The sequence below is a fragment of the Gorilla gorilla genome, chromosome 17 (assembly GCF_029281585.2).
Source record: "Gorilla gorilla gorilla isolate KB3781 chromosome 17, NHGRI_mGorGor1-v2.1_pri, whole genome shotgun sequence".
Classification (NCBI taxonomy): domain Eukaryota; kingdom Metazoa; phylum Chordata; class Mammalia; order Primates; family Hominidae; genus Gorilla; species Gorilla gorilla.
Genome location: NC_073241.2, coordinates 42,350,170 through 42,375,664, shown reverse-complemented (window position 1 = coordinate 42,375,664; position 25,495 = coordinate 42,350,170). Strand labels below are relative to the sequence as shown.

The following is a 25,495-nucleotide window of genomic DNA, read 5'->3' as shown; positions in this document are numbered from 1 at the left end:
TGTTTTTATATTCTGAGAGCTAATATAAAGAATTTTCTCTAATATATGGTTATTTCCCTGGAAAGCTGATCGATCATTCATCATCAAGTGAGGACATTTCAAATGAAGCTTTTAAAAAATGAAATTTTTAAAGTGGTTATGCTAGAGACAAAAAAAAAAGAGAGAGAGAGAAACACCTCTTTAGACCTCTATGAAAAACGAGTTTTAAAACCTAAGGTTTTAATAGAAATGTAATAAGTTATACTGGGTTCTGAATTAACAACAACAACAAAACCTGAAAACGAAATAATGTACTCAGTAAAAATAACTTTCCACCCAGCCAAGCTTAGAGATACAGTGATAGAAATATATGTATATAAATCTGTTTCTAGACCACCTACCTAAGGGAATAAATCAAGATGCACTGAGTTCAGTTATTTTAATTATCCTATAGCTCCCACAGAAAGGAGCTGAGGAGCTGAAAACACTAGGAGAAACAGAAAACCAAAAGCTTCCTTCAGAAATTCTTCACAAATGGCCTGGCGCAGTGGCTCATGCCTGTAATCCCAGCACTTTGGGAGTCTGCGGCGGGCGGATCACTTGAGGCCAGGAGTTCGAGATCAGCCTGGCCAACATGGTGAAACCCCGTCTCTACTAAAAATAAAAAATAAGTTAGCTGGGCTTGGTGGCAGGTGCCTGTAATCCCAGCTATTGGAGAGGCTGAAGCAGGAGAATCACCTGAACCCAGGAGGCAGAGGTTGCAGAGGTTGCAGTGAACTGAGATCGTGCCAGTGCGCTCCAGCCTGGGTGACAGAACGGGTCTGTCTCAAGAAAAAGAAAAAAAAAGAAATTCCTTACAAATGATAAGTGACATATCCCACAGTGGGTAAATTGTTCACTGTATTATGGTGTACCCTAGGATACTATGCGTATCAGTGAAACATTCTTGGTAACGTGCACCATTTTTTTTTTTTTTTTTTTTGAGAAGGAGTCTCCCTCTATTGCCCAGGCTGGAGTGCAGTGGCACAGTCTCAGCTCACTGCAACCTCTGTCTCCTGGGTTCAAGCGATTCTCCTGCCTCAGCCTCCCGAGTAGCTGGAACTACAGGCGTGCACCACCATGCCTGGCTAGTTTTTTTGTATTTTTAGCAGAGATGGGGTTTCACCATATTGGCCAGGCTGGTCTCAAACTCCTGACCTCGTGATCCGCCTGCCTCGGCCTCCCAAAGTGCTGGGATTACTGGCGTGAGCCTCTGTGCCCCGCCAACATGCACCATTCTTGCCAAAGACCTGAACTTTACCATCTTTACTCTTTTTTCAGCAAATTTGTTTGTAAAAACCATTTCCTCCCTGCCTCTTCCTTTCTCTCTATCCCGGTCACTCTCCCTGTATATTTGTATGTGTGTATATACCTGTAATAAAGTCATGCATTGCTTGATGACAAGGATGCATTCTGAGAAATGTATCGTCAGGCGATTTTTTTTCATTATGTGAACATGATAGAGTGCACTTACACAAATCGAGATGGTAGAGCCTACTGCACACCTAGGCTATGTGGTATGGCCTATTGCTCCTAGACAAACTGTATAGCATGTGACTGTATTGAATGACTGTAGGCAACTGGAATACTATGGTAAGTATTTGTGTATCTAAACATAGCAAAGGTGCAGTAAAATTAGAGTATTACAATCTTATGGGACTGCAGTTGTGTATATGGTCCATCTTTCGCCAAAATGTCCTTAAGTGATGCATGACTGTGTGTGTGTGTGTGTGCATGTGTGTGTGTGAGAAATTCAAAACGTCTGTATTGATATAAACTCATTAGGTGATTTAAAAAAATTGGTTTAGTCAAATTAAATTTTCAAATTGGTTATCCTTTTTTAAATCACATGTCCAATCAAGTACCCAAGAAAGACATGTTAATTTTCTGTAATGCATTCTCAATGATATAACATGATCCAAAATTCAGGTCATTTAGATATTGTTTGCTCTTTTAAAAACTTTTAAAAAAACATTTAAAACTTTTATTATAAAAATGCTCAAAATACACATGAGTAAGAATCCACCCTCAAGCTTGTCTTAAAACAACACTCATAGCTGATAATTCTATGGGTCAGCAGTTGGGGCTGGGCTCAGCTGAATGGTTCAGCTGATCTGAGCCATGCATGGCGGATCTTGGCTGGGTTCACTTTTGCATCTGCAGTCAGCCGTCAGGTCAGCTGGTCCTAACTGGGAAGGCTGAATCCTGCTCCACATTGTCTCCTGTCCTCCAGCAGTCTAGCCTGGACCTGCCCCTGTGGTAGTGAGCATGTTCACATGTTGTTCCTTTCTCTGCTATCTTAGGTTTATTTAGCTCTGCTATCTTAGGTTTATGAATAAAATTAGATATTATTTATATATATACTTACAAGGATATAATGTTCCTTCTGAAGTTATCTAACTAATGTGCTGCCCCTTAAACTGAGAGGCAGCTTAGTATCATGCTTAAGAGCACAAAGTCCCAGAGCACATTTTCCTGAGGTTCATATTCTGTCTCCACAACTTACAACCTACATGATCTTGAGCAAGCTACTTAACCCCTCTATGCCTGAGTTTTGTCCTTGTCTGTAATGAGTAAAAGAGTTAATATATGTAAAACATTTGGAAGAATGCTCAGCACGTATTAAATATCATGTAAGTGTTAGCTATTATCAATTCCCATATTAATTGTTAATATAGGTATGTATTTAATGATTTGAAAGTTTTTAATAATTGGTTTTATAAGTATAATTAGCAGCTTTCATAATCACCATTAATTATTGTATCCTTTTGCTCTTATAATTAAATATATATATTTATAATTTAACAGACTTGGTAGCATCTAAGCATTTAAATCACACTAGGAGATTTTTCACTCCACGTTGCACCTAGAATGATTATTTGTATTTGAAAATTCATGTTTAGATATTGAAGATAAATTCAAGTGCCATGCCTAGTTTGTATTACTGACCTTGTTATGCTGATTTAAAGATGGATGTTGGTAACCTGTGTAATCACATGATCACTGATACACATAAATTTTATGGGTGTAAGAAATTTCCTTGAAGTAAGAACTCTGTTATCTTGTCTTCTAGGCTAAGTTCAAATACATTTGGATAAAAACTGGGACCAAGGTTGAATTTTGACATATATCTATTCTATGCCAGTCACCCTTTTAAGAAGCATTTTACGTGATTTACCTTATTTAATTTATTCAACCACCTCTTTGATTAGGAAACTTGCAAAAAAGAGTTAGTTCACTTACTCAAGGACATACAAGGTGTGACTGAGTCAAGATCCTAATTCAGGTTGTTTGGCTACAGAGCCTAGCTTTTCCTACCAAGCTCAGGGAGCCCTCCTCAAGTCCTGCCCAGCACAGTCCAGAGTACTTTGCTTGCTTTAGTCCAATTCTTTCACAGTAGGCACTGTTTGTTTTTGAGTTTATGGACGAACTGACTCAGATTGAGAGTGATTTTCATAAGGTCACAGAACTAGCAAGTTTTGTAAGGTGAGATTTATCTACCAGCCTGCTCTTGGCAAGGAGTGTGACTGTCTCTGTGGCCTCTGCTGTTGGGATGCTGTGTGTGATAAAATCCCCTGCTTCTTTCTTTCCTGAACCCTTGCAGGAGCTTCACCAGAACCTCACAAGCATATAGTGTTGAAATGTTTATGTAATTAAGAAATTTATCCATGTTAAAATTATACCCAGCATTTGCTTTAATTTAAATTTCTTGGTTTAGTGGTAAGATGACTATTTTCCCAGATATCTCCATTCTAATTGTATTTCTGCTAATGCAGATTTGCTTTTTCATATTATTTGCTAATTATTTATTGGTATTTTGATGCTTTTTCTGGTTAATTAATCCAAGAGATTACATAAGTTCCAGACTTTTGATAATTTATAAACTTGATACTGTGTTGTTTAATGTGGACACCGTTTCATTTTCTCCGCTGACTCACCTTGTTAAGTTTTGACCATTCCTTCTTTCTGCCTTCTGATCAAGCAGTGAAAATTCCTGCATGACTCTGGTTTCTGACCCTAGTTGGGCTAATGAAACGTCCTTTGGCTTCTTCTTCAGGAATGTGGGGAGCTCTCAATCAGGGATGTCAACAGAACCCTTGGAGTCTTTTGAACTGTTTTTTAGGACAAAGGATGATTTAGCAAGCTTCTTCTGAGTACCACTAGCAAGTGTTTGAATGTGTCAAAGATAGACCTTTAAAATATTTAAGTTTGGCCTGCATTTTATGTAAAAGCTAACTGCACAATTTCATCTTAAGGCAAGTCATAGTTTAGCTGGTAGACTATCACCAGATAGCTCTGATCTGCAGACCATACTGAGTAGCATAGGCTTTTTTTTTTCACATGTGGAAAAAAAAGGTTTCTGAATCAACACTAATTTAGGGGAAAAATAAATGGAAGCTTATATTGTGATGGCTTATGTCATTCTGAGATTTACAACAGAAACTAACCTGTTTCTAAAGATGTCAATCCATGAAAAACTTGACGTATGGGAAATTAAACAGTCTCTTTAGAACGTTCTAAATAGTCAACCTGTCACTACTCAATTGTTGTATGTGTGGCTCATTTCCTGAGATACAGTCATTAGCGTCATCAGATAGTTAAAAGGTTGTGTTTGCTTTACTCAGTGTTTGTTTTTTACTTATAAATTACAAAGCTCACACCTAGTATTTTCTACCTAAGTCACTGAAGCAGTTTGTCTAAATGACACACTGTAATACAATTTAGTTCTCATTAAAGCTTCCCTTTTCTTATAAAAGGAGAGCACATTGCTTGTTACTACAGAACCCGCCGGGTTTCCTCTCTGCAGTGAGCGTCTTCCAATACTGCTTTGTCTGTTACGATAACTGTGTTTCACAAGTCCCTTTTAAGATTGATGGTCCTAAATCCATAAAGTTTACAGCCACTTCTGGTTGTTACTTATGTAACTGTTGGTGAACTTAATGATCTGATTTGCTAATTCTGTGAATCTCTTTTTATTCTTTCTGTGCTGAATGAAAACAACTTAAAATATGATACACAACTAAACTGTGAAGTTCTTGCTGGAGGAATAGGTCCAAGTTTGTCTCGTTTGTAGTTCTCAAAGTGCCCCAATACATAATGGGTGCTCAGATGAATCCTGCCATGGCTAAAAGTGACTAGTTAAGGTGAAATAATATATTTTTGTTCAGCTCAATATTTTTATGAATAATAAAAATAGCCATTCAGTCGTGCTGTGAATCACTAAATTGACAATTAAATATCTTTTTGGTATTTAATATAAATGTCTTAAAGCAAAGGTTATAAGGACATCTGAGGTATATGAGCTGTGCTTATTAATTTTGTAGCACCTAGACTGATGTGGAATTCTCTCAAGTAGAACAGAGTACTGTGAACTAAATGGCATGATTTGTAGAATGATCCATGCCAGGATGATCCCATCAGCTGCTGTCCCTGGTGAGGGAGTGTATTAGTCCATTCTCACACTGCTGTGAAGAAACACCTGAGGCTCGGTATTTAAAGGAAAGAGGTTTAATTGACTCACTGTTCCCCGTGACTGGGAAGGACTCAGGAAACTTAGAATCCTGGCAGAAGGTGGAGCAAACACATCCTTCTTCACATAGTGGCAGGAGAGAGAAGTGCCAAGCAGAGGGGGGAAACCCCTTATAAAACCATCAGATTTCATGAGAACTCACTCACTATCATGAGGACAACATGAGGGTAACCACCCTCATGATTCAATTAACTCCCACTGGGCCCCTCCCACGACATGTGGGGATTACAGGAACTACAATTCAAGATGTAATTTGGGTGGGGACACAGCCAAGCCATATCAGAGAGTAAAGGGATGTGCAGTTGGTTAGAGAGTTTTACTTCAGCTTCCCTGTGATATAGTATTACTTCTTTTTGCTATCTTACTGTATTTTCACCAGCATGTCATGAATGGGGCAAAAATTAATACAACTAACAAATGGTCTTTTTCAGTAGTTGTTGGGAATCCACAAGGAAGGCAAGAAGAGACAGGGCAAACGGAAAGAAAATGTGTCATTTGGGAGAAGAGAGAATTTTTGTTATTTATGTCTTATTCCCTAGTGGCTGAGAAATAAGTATTTTATGTTTGTAGGAAAGGCATAGAAGAGGCAGTAGCTTAGGAGGGATATATGATATCTGGTCTGCAGAATGTGAATGCAGCTTGGAGACTGTGGTTTCATCAGACTGAAATGGGTGCTAATAAGCATTTTTAGGGTGATGGTGGCACCTCCCTGCAGAGGCTTTGTTCCCTTTGAGCTTTGCTCCCGTAGTTCATTTATTTCTCCACAGGCCTTCCTCTTCCCTATTTCAGGAAGTTTCTGGAGACATATTCTTTAGGAGCTGTGTCAGTACTGACTGAGGGAGTTGGAGGAGGGGTGTAACCTGGTATTATGATAATCAGGGGATGAGATCAAAGTGTAAAGGACAAATTAAAAATGAAAAGCTTTCTTAGGAAGCAGAGCACAGTGGTTTTGATTATTGGGAGGAGTTGCATTATGGTCTTAAAGCATTTGTGGGCTCTGATGTCAGTTGTAGGTTGCAGCCAAAATTGATTGATTGATTTTGCAAAATGCAATTTAGTTAGAATAGACAATGTACATGCAGTACATATATCCACATGGTTAGAAGCGTAGTGATACCCTTTTTTTTAATGAAAGCCTGGGTATGTGTGTGTGTAGGTAAATGTATATAGAGACATGTCGCTTTACACATGTATGCTGAAATGTAAGGAACAATATATTGGCGTGGCGCAGTGGCTCACATCTGTAATCACAGCACTTGGGAGGCTGAGGCAAATGGATCACCTGAGGTCAGGAGTTTGAGACCAGCCTGGCCAACATGATGAAACCCATCTCTACTAAAAATACAAAAATTAGCTGGACACGGTGGTGCGTGCTTGTAATCCCAGCTACTCAGGAGGCTGAGGCATGAGAATCACTTGAACCCAGGAGGCAGAGGTTGCAGTGAGCCGAGATTGTGCCATTGCATTCCCACCTGGGCGACAAGAGCAAAACACCATCTTGGAGTAGGGCAGCGGGGGAAGTACAACCTATTATTTTGTACTGAGTTACAGTCAAAATGTTTGAAAAATAGTAGTCTTAGGAGCATTGCCTTTGCAGTTTGAAGGTAAAAACTTTGCATTCCCCTTGGCCCTATCCGATGCTTTCACTTGTCCTCTAGTGGGTTCACCCTGCTCTCTCTTTCTTCAGAGCTTCATTGTTGTGAGGATTTAATTAGATCAAGTTCATGGAGCACCTGGCTTAGGCACTGGTGGCCCATTTTGTTCCCATACCCTCTCCCCTTCTCCTTAAGACATGCAGATGTACGTGGTGATTCCATGTGCCGTGGCCTATTGGCACCCTTTTTTTTTTTCCTTTCCTTGAAGCTGGGTCTTTTCTATATTCAGAGCCTGGGTGCAGCCTTTCCATTCACCATGACCATGTGTGTCCACTTGCTTCCCACTTTCCCTCTTCATTTTCTTCTGCAACGTTCTTTCATATTCAAAGGGGTTGGCTTTTATAACTTACCTTTGGGTTAAGAAAGCAGATTTTTCTTTTTTTCATTCTTTTCTTTCAATTTTCCTCATCTACTTTTGAGGAAAAATGTATATTTGGGTACCAAGGATGCTATATTGTTTACTCTTTGCTATAACTTTAAGCCTATGCTACTCAGTATGGTCGGCAGATCAGAGCTGGCCCACTCATTGTTTCTGGTCCCTGACCAGTACAGAAACTGAGAGCGAGTCTTTAGAAAATTTTTATAGGAATTGGACAGAATAATTTTATTTCATCGAATAATAACAAATCTGGGGCTACCATGTTGTGTGACTAAACAATTTCATTTTTCTAGCAATTCATGTTTATTGTATTTTATATAAATTGGTCTGAGATGCACTGGACTTTTTTTTTTTTAAAAAAAAAAACAACAACTGGTTTTTCATTACAGGTTGTTTGAGAAGTGCTGCTCTAGTGAACTGCATTGTTCTAACTGGTTGTATCTGAATAGGTCAGATGAAGCACAAATAACCCCATAAACTAGAGTCAGGAAATATGCCTGAAGTGATGGAACTTGTCAACATTTTGTTTGCCTCTCGTATTCTAAATCCACAAATTTAAAGGCATGGTCATACAAGAAAAAGGCAAAACAGCCAAAGGGAGGAAAAGACCAATAATCTGTGGTTTTTACTAAAATTAAGAAGTTTAAAAAGTGAATTTTATAATAGCTTTAAAGTTCATAAAATTCTGCTTCTCTGTAAGCCAAAGTATTGAAGAAGCCATGTAACTCTTTCTTCCTGCTGGATAACGGAAAATATTCTTTTGTTGTTGTTGTTTGCAAAGTTTCTCAAATACACTTGGAAGAGAATTCATGTAGTTTTCTCAGCCTTGACAAATCTAGAGCTCCAAACACACCAATGCAAATTTTAATGATGGGTTAGAAAGGAATAATTCTGTGCAGTTATTACTGCTGTCACAAACAATGATGGAAGATAGTTTAATCAAAAGCCTTTGCCAATGGATATGATTAGCTAAATTTAATTCACCCAGAGAGTTGAGAATGTGAACATTGCATGTTCTTATCAAAGAGTTTTCCTTTTTGGGGAAACCAAAATAATTATTCTTAAGAAGCTTCTAAGTCTGCATCTAAAGGCTGTCCCTTTTGGAAGCTGACTCCATCATTCCATCATGCAGAGCTCATTTCATTTGTCTGCAATGGTATATTTTCTACTTATATACTAGTGACTTAAGGGTGTTTTGTTATCTGAACACAAACGGAATTTCTATGCTAATTTGAATTATGATTTTTTTAAAAATTTACCCAGCTGGAATGCTTTTTGTAGGAGGAAAGAATTGTAAGGAAGTAACTACAGAGGGAGACCCAATTACTCTTTGAAAATGCATTTCCTCGCAGTCAAAACATTTAAGTAGAAGGTGAAAATTAAACATTCAGCCATATAGGGATAGTTTAAAAAACAGACTTAATAGTCTAAAATTGAATATAAATGCTTTGAATTCTGTAATTCTCTAAACATTGGTTGGTGAGTTGACTTTATACCTTCATAGCAGATAGGTGATAACAACGAACTAAGAAGCAACACTTCTCTCCCTCCTGCCAACTGTAACTTTACTGCAGGTTGCTAGACTTTCATATTTGCTTCTGTAAACTCATTGGCACATAATAGTACACCACTGTCAGGAAACACGAGTGTGGATAGAAACGTCACCTTTTGTACTTTAAAGCTGTGAGTTAAGTCCTGATGGCCACACGCTGAAATAAAGATACCCTTTCCCCAAAAACGTAAGGGCAAGATAAATTGAGTTGAAGGTTTTGTGTTATCTCAGTACTAATGTTCTTCTCTCATAAAGAAAGGAAACTTAAAAATTACCACTTAGGTGAATTATAGTAGGACCAGGAGAGTTGTGAGGTGAACAGGGGGAAATAGAGATAAATGGTAAAGAATTCCAGCTGGGCACAGTGGCTCACACCTGTAATCCTAACATTTGGGAGGGTGAGGCAGGAAGATTGCTTTAATCTTGGAGTTAGAGACCAGCCTGGGCAACATAGTAAGACCCTCTCTCTACAAAATAAAAAATAAAAAAAATTAGCAGGGTGTGGTGATGCACACCTATGATCCCAGCTACTTGGGAGGCTGAAATGGGAGGATCACTTGAGCCCAGGAGGTTGAGGCTGCTATGAGCCATGACCCTGCCACTGCACTCCAGCCTGGGGGACAGAGTGAGACCCTGTCTCTAAAAAAGAGCCACATAATTTTAAAAAGCCATACATTTAGGAGGGTTGAGGAGCTAAAGTCATCATAATGAAAGTCAGGAGCATTTGCTGGGCTTGTGTTTTGTGGCAGACTTTGTCCCGCTTGCCTTGTATGCATTCGTGGTTAATTATGAGGCTGCATAGATACACCAACTGGGAGACTGTAGAGGAAGGGAAAAAGGGAATCTCACAGAGGAGTGTACCGCAGGGGAAGGTGCTCGGCAGAGACTTTTCCTCTAAAAGATCATGAGTGTTGAAATCTGAGTGCTGCTTAATTGATTTCCAGATCAGTTGGGAGAGACTAGCCGTGCTAGTGACCATGGGGGCAGTCCAGACAGAATTGCCTCCCAAGGACCTGAACCCCTGCCAGAGGAAGACTGTGCATAGAGTCTGCATTTCCACCAAAGCCCTGCCCCTGCACTTGAGAAGCCTCTCATGAATTTCACAAAATCACATGCTGAAAATAGCAGATCTTAGGCCAGGCGTGGTGGCTCTTGCCTGTAATCCCAGCACTTTGGGAGGCCGAGGTGGGTGGATTACCTGAGGTCAGGAGTTCAAGACCAGCCTGACCAACATGGTGAAACCTTGTCTCTACTAAAAATACAAAAAATTAGCCAGGGATGGTGGCAGGCACCTGTAATCCCAGCTACTCAGGAGGCTGAGGCAGGAGAATCGCTTGAACCCAGGAGGCGGAGGTTGCAGTGAGCCGAGATCACGCCATTGCACTCCAGCCTGGGCGACAAGAGCAAAACTCCATCTCAAAAAAAAAAAAAAAAAAACAAAAAAAAAGGAGAGAGAGAAAATAGCGGATCTTGTGAGAAGAACAGGATTGGGGCTGACCCTTCCAAATCTATGCAGCTTTGTAGCTGGCAAGTGAACAAAAACATTGACAAAACTAATAAAAGTGCTGGCTCTCTGAACTCCACTCTGGCACAGACCCCATGAGACCATCCTCGGCCCTGAACCCCAGACCCTGACCCCAAGGCCTCCACTTCTTCCCACTCTCCATAGAAGTCCTCGAAGTCATTCTCTTCTAATAGAGACTACTTGCTGTGTACATAAAAATATGATCTGAGGTTTGTCTTCTTCATCAGTCCTTTTCTTTTTTTGTCCTTTTTAAACACAGAGGAAGGGGGCAGAGGCTTCACAGTTCTTCACCCGTTCTTACAGTTTCAGAGACAGCTTAGGAGTGGAAAGAGGAATGAAACCACCAAACCCCCTTCTTGCCACTCCTTGCATTGAGGAAAGATCCACTTCTGTAGGATCTTCAGCTTTGTTTAAAAGACGTCATGCACTGATAAAGCTTTCCCTTTATTTGAGAGGACAGTTGCCCCTCATCACTTCACAACATGAATGTCCTGCAAAAAATTGCACATAAACCAAGAGGACTTGTGTGTAATAGGGATGTCACTCCCCTGTCTAGTAATCCTCTATGAGCTAATCTGCACTACAGAAACATGCCTCAAAGCAAAATAGACTATTCTTAGTCAAACAGGGAAAAAAGGAGGAGAAAGGACTATAAAAGCTAGGATCACTTGAGTAACTTAGATTATACCTGAATTTCACCTGGATCTCAACATAAAAATTCTTGTGTACTTTAGACACAAGAGTGTAAGAGCATTTCATGCTGGAATGGAGCAGAGTGGATTTAGCATTGGAGGCAGGCTGTGTAGCTAGTAAAATAACAGTTTTGGAAAACTGGGTGATTTCCTCAACAGTAATGGTAGAAAGGTACCCAGTTGATGTAAATATGTGAAAGGAGGCCCCTCTGAGTGCTTCACAGGATGTGGGCAACACTTATTTTGCCGTCCTGTGTATATTGCCGTGCTTTCCACCCATGCTTGCCCAAGCTTAAGTGATGGGAACAATGAGAGATACAATATTCTTGTCAATATGGCCATACTCAAGGTTTTGTTAATTCAGACATGACCTCAAGAACATGTCATGCCTCAGCTCCACCAGTAAGAATATATGTGGTAACTGTTGTAGATAACAGAGCCCCCAGTGATAGAATCTGGCGTAAATCAGCTTCTATTTCACTAAGAGCAGGAAAACACAATCTGTAACTCATACATAGGAACGTCCTACTCTGGATTTATGATGGGGTTCATCAACCCTGCATGTTTTGAAGATTTTTTACATTTCTAAACAGTAACTAACCTGAATTATTTCAATGATACTCTCGTCACTTGTTCTTTCTCTGCCCCTAACTCTTTCTTAAATGACAGTTAAAGTTCTTCCTTAATGCTGAAATATATTTCATAGGTAAGTTATATTTCATAGATAGGTTCGCTTGTGACTTGGCTTTTGTATTTCTAGGTACATAACATTCATTGCTTGAAAAATTGCTCTGTTTTAAAATAGCTACTATAATTTCCCTTCACTGCTGTGAAAGGGTATTTTTTTCATATGTGTCCAAAAAGCACATGAAGAAACATGGGGTTACTGGAGTGTGGCATAATGAGTAATGGGCTGGAAACTCAGAAGCTCAAAGTTCTGGTTTTGCCACTAACTCATCCTAAAACCTAGATAAGCTGCTTCTAATCTCTCTGTGACCCCATTCCTGTTTATCATAAATGGTGTTAAACCTGGCTCACCTCATAGCTGTAAAGGTAGCAACCATAAGAAAGCATATGATAATATAGATCCTTTAACAACAACCTCTTAATCGGTGAAGGATATCTACATCTGTATTTTTCATTTGATACTTACAGTAATTCTTTGGGAATTACTATAAAAAAGTGGTCTTCTTGTTTTGCTGTTTAGGCAATCACAGCATGTAAACAAGACAGAAATTCCATACATTTTCTAGTACTGTGTATGTGTGTGTTTACTGATAATGTGTGGGTAGACAATAAACACATATTAACATATATACACACCTTGAACATTGTGATTCACAATGAGGGTACCCACATCTGTGTAGTATTTTTATTTTTTTCATTTTTATACTCCAAGTTCAGGTGTACTTCCTCCTTAGAATTTCAACGCATTTTTTCTCTGTGCTAAAGCCGACCTATGATAGCCTATTTTCCCTTGTATCTTAGAACATTTTGCTTTTATTTTTACTGTGTGAAATATAAAATTCATATGGGGAAGGCTCAAGTGCTTGGTATCTGGAAAGCTTGAATCCATCTGGAAGCTCCTCAACACTCATGGGTAGGTTAGGGCCATTGGGGTCAAGATCCAAAGAGCTCGTGAGACTTCTTAGAATGATCGTCCTTCAGTTGGGGCAATGATTGCCTAAGTCATCACCTTGTTGTGAGAACACCTCCACTGTCAAGGAGAAGTCAGTTGTTCCAGTGATGGGAGGTGGGGTACTGGTGCTGAAGTGCAAGAGGATCGTATTACATTGACAGCAGGGAACAGATGGGGCCAATATCATGACCCTAAGATGCACAGCCCACCCAATCTTTTGTCTTTCTCTAGGTTATACAGAGTGATTACTGAATATTGCTAACATGATGGGACAGTGCTGTTCAGTAGAACTTTCTGCTGGATGGAGATGCTCTGTATCTGTGCTGCCCAGTGTGGTAGCTACTTGTCACACGTGGCTATTGAGCACTTGAAACACAGTTGGTGTGAATGAGGACATGCATTTTAAATATGGAATTTTAATTTTTATTTTAAATAATCACCTGTGACTCCTGACTGCTAGACCTAAGGCGAGTCTACAAACATTATGCTACATTTCTGTTATTTAGAAGTCAAATCCAGTAACATCCAGGGAATTTTCCATTAATACTATGTGCACTCTTGAGAACATATAGGGGGATGATAGGAGGAGGAGGAGGTGATACATGAAATAGGAATGAAAGAAGTGGCAGTTTAAGCCTAAGTAAGACATGGAATTGCAGTGCCAACCCATGTAAATGGTGGTGGGTTTTCAGAGATAACCAGAAAGTAGTGTTTCAGGGTATGACTCTCCTTGATTTTGTTTTTGCAGGTTCTTTCATGCTGGTGAATGCCTCTGGGAGACCTGAGGGGCAGAGAGCCCACCTGCTCTTACCCCAACTTAAAGAAAATGACACCCACTGCATTGATTTTCACTATTTTGTGTCCAGCAAGAGTAATTCTCCTCCGGGGTTACTCAATGTCTACGTGAAGGTCAATAACGGGCCACTGGGGAATCCTATCTGGAATATATCTGGAGACCCAACACGTACATGGAACAGGGCAGAACTGGCCATTAGTACTTTCTGGCCTAACTTTTATCAGGTATGTGCTTTCTTTTTATTACATATTTTGAAGCATCCTCTAATTTCTAAAAATATAAATTATTGTTATATCATTATAATCAGAAAAGGTTGTTGTATTTTTGTTGGCAAGGTTGTGGAGAAAGGGGAACTCTCATCCTATACTGTTGGTGGGATTGTAAATTAGTTCAGCCCCTTTGTAAAGCAGCTTGGATACTTCTCAAAGAACTGAACAGAGACTTACTGTTCAACCCAGCAATCCCATTGCTGGGTATATAACCAAAGGAAAATCAATTACATGAGTTCAGGTGTTTTTTTGGTAGAATGTTTATCACAGCACAATTCATAATAGCACAGACATGGAGTCCACCTAGGTGTCCATCAGTGGTGGACTGGATTAAAAAAAACATGGTACATACACACCATGGAATAGTGTGCAGCCATAAAAAAGAATGAAATCATGTCTTTAGCAGCAACTGGAAGTCATTATCCCAAGCAAATTAATGCAAAAACAGAAAACCAAATGCTGCATGTTTTTGCTTATAAGTAGGAGCTAAGCATTGGGTGCACATGGACATAAAGATGGGAACAGTAGATACTAGAGAATACAAAAAGGAGGGGAGCAAGGGTGGAAAAACTAACTTTTGGGTGCTGTGCTCACTACCTGGGTGACGGGATTAATCATACCTCCAAACCTCAGAATCATGCAATTTACCCAGGTAACAAACCTGCAGTTGTTCCTCCTGAATCTGCAATTTAAATAAATAAATAAATAAATAAATTTTTATAACAGTGCAAGAAAAACCTATGCTATTTGATAAGGAGTATCTTAAGGCTTTGTCAAATTAGTAAAAAATACAATTCAAAATTTGTTTATGCCTGGCATGTATTGTTTTAAGAAAATAAAAGCAGTCACTTGTAGGAGGGGAAGAAATGCTATCTATGGGGTTTGCAAATATATTTTCTTTTCTTTCTTTTTTTTTGAGACTGGGACTCGTTCCATCACCCGGGCTGGAGTACAGTGTTGTGATCACAATTCACTCCAGCCTCAAACTCCTTGGCTCAAGTGATTCTCCCACCTCAGCCTCCCAAGTAGCTGGAACTACAGACATATGCCACCGTGTCGGGCTAATTTTTAAAATATTTTTGTAGAGACAGGGCCTTGCTATGTTGCCCAGGCTGGTCTCAAACTCCTGGTCTCAAGTGATCCTGCCACCCTAACCCCCCAGAGTGCTAGAATTACAGGCATGAGCCATTGTGCCCAGCTGGATATTTTAGTTTCTATATTAAGTAGGCCATATGTGATGCAGAAAGGCATAGCACCTGAGTCTAAAAGAAGACGCCCTCTGCAAATGGGTCTCAGGAGTAAATGAGTCATAAGAGATGAGCTCTGTGGAGACGAGCCAGTGAGGGGCAGGTCCCTGCTTCTACCCACGTAAGCAACAGGAAGAAAATACCAGATGTAGATGGAGTCCTTGTCACAGAGGCACTGCCACAAGGCCTGTCCTGTTATTTTGGGGGCTCTGTGGAGACCCGCAGTAACTGCTTTGAGTTCCTGTTTAAAGTAAGTGAAGGGCGGAGGCCCATGGACATTCAGAAGTGGTACCAAAGCAGTTCTGACGTCACATCCTGTCTGCCCTTCTGTTGGGGATGCCTGTGACACAAGAGCATCCTAACTTAGGATCAAAGTGGGAAATTAGTGACAATGGGCATTTGGAGAGCTTTTTCTTTTTTGTCCACAGCATCTTTTAAAAATAACAGTATTGAGAATACTCAATTAATGGCCAACTATGAGGAGGAATAAAGAGGACTGCAATATTTTGCTTTTCTCTTTCTTTAATTCCTTTGGCTCAGACAGGAGCCAGCTGGAACATGCATCTAAGATCATTTTTCATGTTTAATTGAGGTGCTTAGCTAGACATAGGGAAGGGAAAGCTAGGGCTTTCCAGGGCTGCTTGTCTTCAAAATGGGCGTGAACGGCATCCAGTAATCCATTCTGCAGGTTTGGTGTTTATGAAGTTAAGATCCATCAACCCCAATTTCTCTCTCCCTGGACTGATGAATAAATGGGCTGTAAATTTCTTGCTTAATTTATCTTTGTAGGCATATACCTACAACAATTTCTAGGATTTAATGAGTGACAAGTAAATGTGTTGTTTTTTTTTTTAATGGAAATGAAGACATAGGGAAAGCTCTGTGAGTACACGTGTAAATTGTTAAGATATTTTTAGAGTATGTACTTTGGCAGTAAGTTTTAAAATTGTTAAAAAATTTAGATATGCTTAAATCTAGCAGCCCACTATTAGGAATTTATCCTAAAGAAGTAATGAAGAGTGATTGCAAATAATTAACTACTGGGATATTCATAGCAGCTTATTTATAGTAAAGAAAAATCAGAAACAGTATTATTCCAACAATAGAGGATTTGTTAATTTATGCTACCTCAATACAAAAATTTATTTTGCAGCCATTAAGAATAATGTTATGGAAGAAAATTTAATGATACATTTAAGGTTATGTTGTTAAATGGATTAAACAGGTATAAAGCAATACATTAAATTCTATTTTTGAGTTTAAAAAATCTAATAAAGACTGAAATATATCCTGAAATAAATACTTAAGAAAGTGGTATCTTGGCTGGGCGCAGCGGCTCAAGCCTGTAATCCCAGCACTTTGGGAGGCCGAGGTGGGAGGATCACCTGGGTCCAGGAGTTTAAGACCAGCCTGGGCAACATGGCGAAATCCAGTGTCTCCAAAAAAAAAAAAAAAAATACAAAAATTAGCAGGACATGGTGGCATGCGCCTGTAGTTGCAGCTACTCAGGAGGCTGAGGCTGGAAGATCGCTTGAGCCTGGGAGGTCGAGGCTTCAGTGAGCCGTGGTCATGCCACTGCACTCCAGCCTGGGTGACAGAGTGAGACCTTGCCTCAAGAAAAAAAAATAAAAATAAGGAAAAAAGAAAGCAGAATCTCTCTAGCTAGTGGGATAACAGGTAAATTTTATTTTTTTTGGCCATCTGTTATATTCTCAGTTTTCCCCAACGTACATGTACTGTTTTTATTTATAAAACAAAAAGTAAAAATTTGTTTTTCCTCCAGAAGGAAAATATCCTATTTAATAAACACATGCTTTTTATATAAATGTACTAGTGACCAATCAGTAGTTTAAAGCATATGGCCTCTGGGACAAAACTTAGGAAATGCGTTTCATAGGGTTAACAAGCAAGTGGGTGGCCGGGCGCAATGGCTCGTGCCTTTAGTCCTAGCACTTTGGGAGGCTGAGGCAGGTAGGCAGGTGGATTGCTTGAGGTCAGGAGTTCAGGAGCAGCCTGGTCAACATGGTGAAACCCCATCTTTACTAAAAATACAAAAATTAGCCGGGCATGGTGGTGCGTGCCTGTAGTCCCAGCCACTTGGGAGGCTGAGGCACAAGAATCCCTTGAACCAGGGAGGCGGAGGTTGCAGTGAGCTGAGATTGTGCCACTGCACTCCAGCCTGGGAGACAGAACGAGACCCTGTCTCAAAAAAGAAAAAAAAAAGAAAGGCAATCAGTAGAACTGGGTTTGGCCAAGCTAGGCCTCCAGAGGTTTTTGTATGGCTGCCTAGGCTGAGAAGCTGAATGTGATTAAAAACCTTCTTTTGGAGGAGCCTTTCCCAAAGTAGGGAAGACAGGGATCTGGAATGTTCCCACTGCCCCTCTGGGACCTATTCTAGGTTCTTCCTTAGTCTCCAGTTGTCTGCTGGATTGAGGCCAGTGGGCCACACTCCTAGTTGAGATCAGAAGGTATGTCCTGCTCATGTTTTCCCTGAGTTTCTTCTCTTGGGCCTTAGCAGTGTCCACACAAAACCTCTAGAATGGGCTCTCTTGAGACCATCACAGCCTCCAGAGCCACAGTGTGCTGCTTTAGCGTGGCCTTGGCTGCAGTCAGATGTGGAATTTCTGTTTTGCCTTTTATATCCCTACCTCAGTCAGCTGCATTAAAGGAATGATGTGGTTTATGAACAGTCTTGGAAGACCAGACTTTAAAAAGGAACTGTTAAACTACATTGAGAGTAAGATGGTCCCATATATTTCAGGCCATTGTCATTTTCAGTGAATTCTTACTTTCTTGAGCACCTTTGGATAACATATTTCACCTTCCCAATTGTGAACTTTTCTGCTCCTAACCTTTAAGCCCTCTCACTTTTCACTGTCATCTCTCACACTTTACTGAGCAGTAAGTGATTTGACAAATTAAGTTAGAAGTTTTTTCTCATAGCTTTTTGGTTTATTTTTGAATGTATTGCTTCATTGATATCTTAGTCTGCTGTGCTGCAGTAACAAAATACCACAGGACTGTATGGCTTAAACAACAGACAATATTTCTCACATTTCTAGTTTGAGAAGTCCAAGATCAGGGTGCTAGCATCGTCAGATTCTGGTGAAAGTTCTCTTCCTGGTTTGCAGATGGTCATCTTCTTTCTGTGTCCTCACACAGTTAGGGGGAGGTCAGGGAAGCAAGAGCTCTCATGCCTCTTCTTATGAAGGTCTACTCCCATCATGAGGGCTGTCCCCTCGTGACCCCATCGCCTCCCCAAGGCCCACCTCCTAATACCACCATTTTTGGGATTAGGGTTTCAGCGTGAACTTGGGGAGTACACAAACATTCAGTTCATAGCACTGATAGATTCATTAGGAATAGCTTCATACTTTGAATTTAAAGATGGATTTGTAGAGATTCTTTAATACAGTGTTGCTAAGTTTTTATTTTTTTGTTGTTGTTGGGAAAATTTTTATTTTAAAATGGAAATGGAAATATAATATACAGGAAAAGCTTGTGCTTTCCTTTTTTTTCTTTGCATAAACAATAATAATGCAATCCAGGTCAAAGCACAAGGCAGAAACTTGAGAAAAGAACAGTTATTACAAGTACATGGTCTTCTTTTCAAATATCCATGAAAACGTTTAATGACTGGATGCCTAGGTACCTACAGAAAGCTCCAAAGCAGTAATCTGGCCTTTTAGTTTCAACAGGACTATTTTGAACCTTAGATTTATCAGTCACTCCTTTCCTATTCTGCTTGTTCTAAGAATTAAGTATATAATGAAAATAAAAAGCCCACATCCTGACTTTAAATCTCCACTCTCCTAAAAACCTGTTTGAGGAAACAAAAATGGGGAAGAAGAAGATCAGAGCAAAAATATTGTTAACACTGGCTGCCCTCATGCAGGTGGGCTACTACCAACTCCTGATGAACATCTGTAAAGGGTATAGATCTACTGAAAACCCACTTGTTTGTTTAATTCCTGAGCACTTCCAGCAAGCATCAGCCTTGGAACTTTTAAAGACAGAGTTAAGGTAGCGCTTCCTTATTATTTCCCCTTTATCTGCTGGGCAGTAAACAAATTGAAATCATTGCCCTAATAGCAATATAAACTATTAGGTAAATGGCACATTGTAGATGCGGCAAGAGAGATGTCAGCAGGAAACTTCCCAGACACTGAACTGCAGGCCTTAAAATCGCTATGTAAGACCTGAATGAGGTTTCCCAGTTGGGATAAGAAAGACAGGCCGTATTCACAGATACAAAGTAAAAGGAAGACACCTACCAAATCCAATTTTCACCCCTGGCCTGAGGTGTCAGCCTAATTAGAGACGGTCAGAAGAAAAGCCTGGACAAAAAACAAAACAAACAAACAAACAAAAAAACAATAAGCTGTGAAGTTGAGCCAGGGGAGGGGCTTCCTTGGGCTGCAGATCCAGTCCCTAGTCCATGGGGCCAGCACACGTGTACCGAGGAGATTCCTGTTGTAGTCTGATGCTCTCAGAAATACAAGTTATGCAAGAGCCCGTCTGCTTTTGATATAATTTCCCATATAGATTTCTTTATAAGGAGTTCTGTACTGGCCTGAAAATGTGACTCTGGTTTTTGACTATTATATTTCTGATTCCAAAATATAAAAAATATATTTTCCAAGCCAGGCATGGTGGCTCACACCTGTAATCCCAGCACTTTGGGAGGCTGAGGCAGGCGGATCATGAGGTCAGGAGATCGAGACCAGCCTGGCTAACACGGTGAAACCCCGTCTCTACTAAAAAACACAAAAAATTAGCCGAGCGTGGTGGCGGGCACCTGTAGTCCCAGCTACTCGGGAGGCTGAGGCAGGAGAATGGCGTGAACCTGGCAGGCAGAGCTTGCAGTGAGCCGAGATTGTGCCACTGCACTCCAGCCTGGGGGGCAGAGCAAGACTCCGTCTCAGAAAAAAATATATATATTTTTTTTTAATATTTTTTTTTCAGTATTATGTGTGCATGGATGCATGTGTGTAACATTTTCTTATGTGAACATGGTGCATAAAACTCAATATCCAAGTGATGCATTCTCAGGCTGTTTCTAGGCCTGAAAGCTGAAGACAAGATAATAGGATATGGGCATCTAAAGGAGGTGCCACCTTTGAGAAGCCCTCTCTCAGGGTACAGGAAGTCAGCTTCCTCTAGACACCACCTCTACAATTATTACATAGGCTGCAGGATATATTCTAAAATTCTAAAATATTAATATAAGTTTCATGTATACTTGAAATATTTATGTGTTAAAATACTTCATTCAGTACTTTATTTCTATAAGCAAATTTCACACTAGTAAGTAGTTTGGATATGAGTGAAAACTGATTAATGAATTCTTTTAAAGGAATTTCATATTATAAATTATTTGCACATGGGCAGCATCAGAGGACAGTAAAAGAACATACACTTTGTGTTACAAAGAATGGGATTTGAATATCAGCCCTGCTTACTTAGAAGTTTGGGCAACTGGTTTAAACTTTATGAGCCTCACTTTCCTAATTACAGCGGGGTGGGGGGTAGTAATTAGGGGTAATCAGGGGTTGAAGATGAAAGGAAAAGCACATTGGGGATATGCTAGCCTCTTAAGAAGTGGTGGCAGTTTGTTGAGCCACTGTTAAGATTTGTGGAAGATGGTAAAAAGGGAACCAGTTAATAGTTGACGCTTTCTCCCTGCTAAGGCGCTTCCTAAATGTGTTTAGTGGAATGTCAAAAGGTGTTAAATGAAAAAGGGCTCCAGGAACAAATCCTTTTGTGGAACACTGCATGAGACAAAGTGAACCAAGTTCCCTTCTGTCAGAACATTCCAGAACTGCTCTCATACAGCACTGCAAGGTGAGGTTCTGTGAGGGTCCGTGCAGTTCTCCCTTCCCTGGACTTGTTTGACTGCATCTCAAGGACCAGGTGCCCTTGGGTTGTATTCAGGGACCGCTGTGTTGTGCTCTTCAGTTGGCTATTTCCCATGACCTTCTGGGCCTTCTTCCAGAACGTCCATTTCTCACTTCGCTTTGGCTACAAAATACTGAGTTAATTTTCATCTTGCTCAGCATCTGAACTCTGCAATTGTTGGACTAGGCAAAGTTTTCAGTCCATCTAGACACAAGTGTCCTGTGTACTTTTGATAACCATAATAGGTCTTTTGGGGCATCTCTTACTTTCACAGTTTTTTCCTCTAGCTTTAATATTAACATTGTTAGACGCTTATAGAATTTTGAAAAGTTTCTTAGCAGAGTAAAGTGTTCTTGCCACAGTAGTCATTTTGTGTAGTTTTTACTATTTATGGTAGAATAGTATGCTACAGGTACACATCACAATGGTAACCTGCATGGAATACAGCTAACTGCAGGTTAATTACTGTTCCTTAAAACATAAATTGCCAAGTATTTAGTGATTAACACATATTTAATTCCTTAATTAATGTTTTCCTAATTGCTTCTGTGTCGACCTGCCCTCCTATGGTTGGGAAGCAGTGGGGAAGGGCAGGTACCTGCCATCCTCAGGGCACCTGCGTCCTTTGATTTAGATATTGATTTTTTGCCATTTGAAGAATAATATTTTCCTCATGCACTCGCCCTCTTGCTTTATTGTGCTGATAAAAAAAAAAAAGAACTCTGCTTTGATTCTGCACCCCCGCCTCCTGTTTCCCACCCCTACACCCTGAGGCAAAGGAGCCAGCCACAGATTTCTTCATATTCTAATCATGCATGCACCCCAGAAGCCTCAGCTCCCACCCAGAATTTCAGCCTTCCTCTCTGCTTTCAGAAGACAGTGATTTCGAGCCCAGTCAGAGGCCAGGGAGGCAGTGATCTTTGGTATAAATGGTTGCTTTAAAAAGAGAAACAATACATAGGTAGCTGAAAATCTCCTTCCCCCATGGGTCTCCATAAAGAAGTGGGGCTGGGGAGGGTGGGCAGGGACTATAGGGAATGGGAGGATAAAGTTATCAAATATGAGAGCCTTGTGGGTTCACGAGAGCCTCATTGTTAAAACAAATGCCTTAGATATACTGAAGGGTCCTGGGAGAAGATTAGGTGTGGATTCAGCTTGCGCCCTGCTCGGAGTTCTTTATGCAGCAAGGACTCAAAGGAACTTGTACTGGGGAGAGGGGCACTAAACCAAGATTCACCCTTATCAGTCTGACATCTTTCCTGGTAAATGAGGAGTTGAGGGAATAGGGATGACTTGATCTTACCTATCTTTTCACATTTTGCTGCAAACTTTATTCCCCTGCACAGCTAGCTTGGTGCCTGTTTCTTTGCTGTATTTGCCTTCAGCCCACTGATTTTACTACAAAGCCATGTAAAGCCACAGCTAAGTGACAGCAGGCCCGCATACATTTGCTGCCTAGAGACAGTGTTTTAGAGTTGAATGGGTGAGTCTTTTCTAGATTGTGTTCCACGAATCCAGGGAATGTTAGGAGGCATTAATTGACCAAATGGAAAGAAGCACTGGGTTAAACAAAGTAGAACTGCTTCGTTCTGCAGGCCATTTCGGAGGCTAGGAGTGTTTTTGAATCTCCGGGAAGGACACATGGTGAGTGTGGGTGCCCAGCTGGAGCCAAAATTTGGGCTTTGCTGAGTATTTCTTGAGTCTAGTGTTCCCTGAAGTACACTTGGGAAATACTGATATGTGCCCGTTGTAAAATAGAACATACTTTGACTCCATAAATTCCTTGACTATGGCCCTTATTCCAAGTGCAAGACAATTGAATTGCTTCATGCCTCTAGAGGATGTGGGGAATTTGCTGTGGCAGTGAAATATCACTTTCTCTCAAGCAGGAAAGCTAGTCTAGTAGGTGCCCCAATACTTTGCATTTTGTGCTTAAAAAAGACAATATGTTTCAAGAAACCACTGGGGACACAGTAGGTTGTCAGTTTAATATTGACTTAGAACTGTATTTAGGAAGTAGAACAATTTGCATGATTTTTTTTCATCCTCAAAGATCTTATTTTTATCTTTTAAAACTTGCCACATCTCTAAATTTCATTCTTAACTTGTACTTCTTATGTGATGATGAAGGATAAGTACTTCTATTGTTTACCATCTTAATCTCTGCATGGTCTGCTGCTATATGCATATCAACCCTGTTCTTTATGACTTCTAAGCCATGTTTTTGTCCTCTACCTTAATTTCTGTGCACGGCCTCTTGAATGAGTATATGACCTATGATTATATCATACTTTTCTCTAAAGGGAAGGAGGAAACAAAGAGAAAAGTGAGGAAGGTTGTGTTATTGGTAGGAAAAACAGGTGAAGACATTTAAAAATAACATTGCAAGCACTAATAATTAGCTCCATTGCAAATTTTGCTGTCTTTTGAGTGCCTTTAGCTTTCTCAAAGTAGATTTTTATTTTATTTTCTGATAACATGTCAATACAAATACAAATGCTTGAATATTTCCTTCTGATTCTTAGTGTGACATGTTTTGTGGTTTTGCCTGGACTCTTTAATATTACAGAAACTTTACTGTATATGTTTTATTTTTATGTAACTCATTTGACACAAACAAGATAAAGTTTTTGTAAATGGGTGTGACCCACCTTTGCATTTTATTTAAATCAAAACCAGAAGGATAGACTAGGTAATGTGTGGGAGAACCAATGTTTAATCCCCTTTGTTCTAGGGAACTGACTAATGACTTCCACCAGCACATTTTCCTTGGTGAGTATCTGTGTTGGTAAGCAAATCCCTTTCTTTGCTTACACATAGCAAGGAAAAGTGGCAGCATGGAAAGCTAATTTTGCTCTTCACTGAAGCAGGGAGGATCAGGGAGGCTGTGGTGTTAAAACTGCTTCTGCATTTCTCCTGTTTGGCAGACATCTGAAGGATAGCCTGATGTCAAACCTCTCAGAGGCCAGCATCCAGGATGGATTTTCATGAGCAAATCAGAGCAATAGTCAGTTTAAACAACTGGTTTAACCAGTTGTTTCCTCTCTAAAAGCAAATGGCTTTTCCCACAGTCTCCAAAGGCTATAGGGATACAACATCTTGTCTCCTGAAATGTTATTAGTTGAGACTGAATGAATATTGATTCTCTCTATTCTACATTTTCTTACATCCCAGGGCTGCAAATATCTGGGCGTTATCAGCAAAACAGTGAAATGGAGACTCAGAGTGAACCACATCACATGAATAGAGTTGATTCTCGATTATTTGCAGCAGTTATGTTCTGTAAAATTACAGAGAACACTGAATTAGTGAATACTGAACTACTTCTATAGGAAATATGGGGTTAGGTTCCTGTGAGCCTTTGGTCACAATGTTTTTGTAATGTTTTTGTCTACTGATCAATACCAGATGCCGTATGTAATTTATATTGTTGATTCATTAACTTTGAACCTATGGCAAAGGCCAGTAGCACTGTAACTCATGCTGACTGGAGCGCTTCTAACATGTGTATTTTTTCCTTAAGGCTCATCTTAGCGTCCTTGCACTCTCAGGAGCACTAGACAGCCCTGAAGCACTGTACTTGGGTTCATTTTAAAAAGCAACGTTACCAAAAAGAAGCACAAAAATGGAAAAGCATGGCACTAACTAGACCACGATAAGGATACTCTTTTATAGTATCAGAGCTGAAACAAGGCGACAGAACATTGCCCTGCCTGACTTCAGCTAGGAACATGTGTGTTGAGCAAGTCACATTTTTTGCTGCTCTGTGCATGTCCGCAGATACCATGAAAGCTTTGCAAGTATTGATTTTTGGGGGTTACAAATAAATTTTAGGGAGTAGCAAATTCACAAATATGAGCCTTGAATAATGAGGATTGACTGTATTTTCTGTCAAGCCAAGTCCAAAAAAAGTGATACAAAACTAAGTTCTGTGTTGTGACAAAATTATTTCATAATAAGATAAGGTGACTCTGTGATTCTGTCAGACCCACAACTTTTAAAATAATCACAATTTAGATTGGGTTAAAGGGCAAAAACATTTTTCCTAAAAATGTTTGTTTCAGTAAAAACAACAAACAAAAACCATTTAGTCCAAATTTAGCTAACACCAAAGAAGATGGTATAAAATGAGATCTTAGGGTAGGTTTTAATATTAAAGTGTTATTAATTCTCAGTAGTTCAGTGTCTTTATAGAAGATTTTTGACTTCTAAATGAGTTAGGTTTTATTTTATTTTATTTTTAATTTTTCTGATATTTTGAGGCCTATGAAGTAATTAATTTTTCTGGCTTTGTT

The 25,495-nt window shown here is 39.9% G+C and overlaps 1 protein-coding gene across 10 annotated transcripts in view; it reads left to right on the top strand.

Annotated features, from left to right (window-relative positions):
• PTPRM (protein tyrosine phosphatase receptor type M) overlaps positions 1–25,495 on the top strand; it is an 826,718-nt gene that overhangs the window by 306,857 nt on the left and 494,366 nt on the right. For all 10 annotated transcript variants that reach the window (XM_031003686.3, XM_031003684.3, XM_063699394.1 and 7 more), the window contains one exon: positions 13,739–14,010. In XM_031003686.3, coding sequence (XP_030859546.1) covers positions 13,739–14,010 — 272 coding nt within the window. The remainder of the gene's footprint in view (positions 1–13,738; positions 14,011–25,495) is intronic.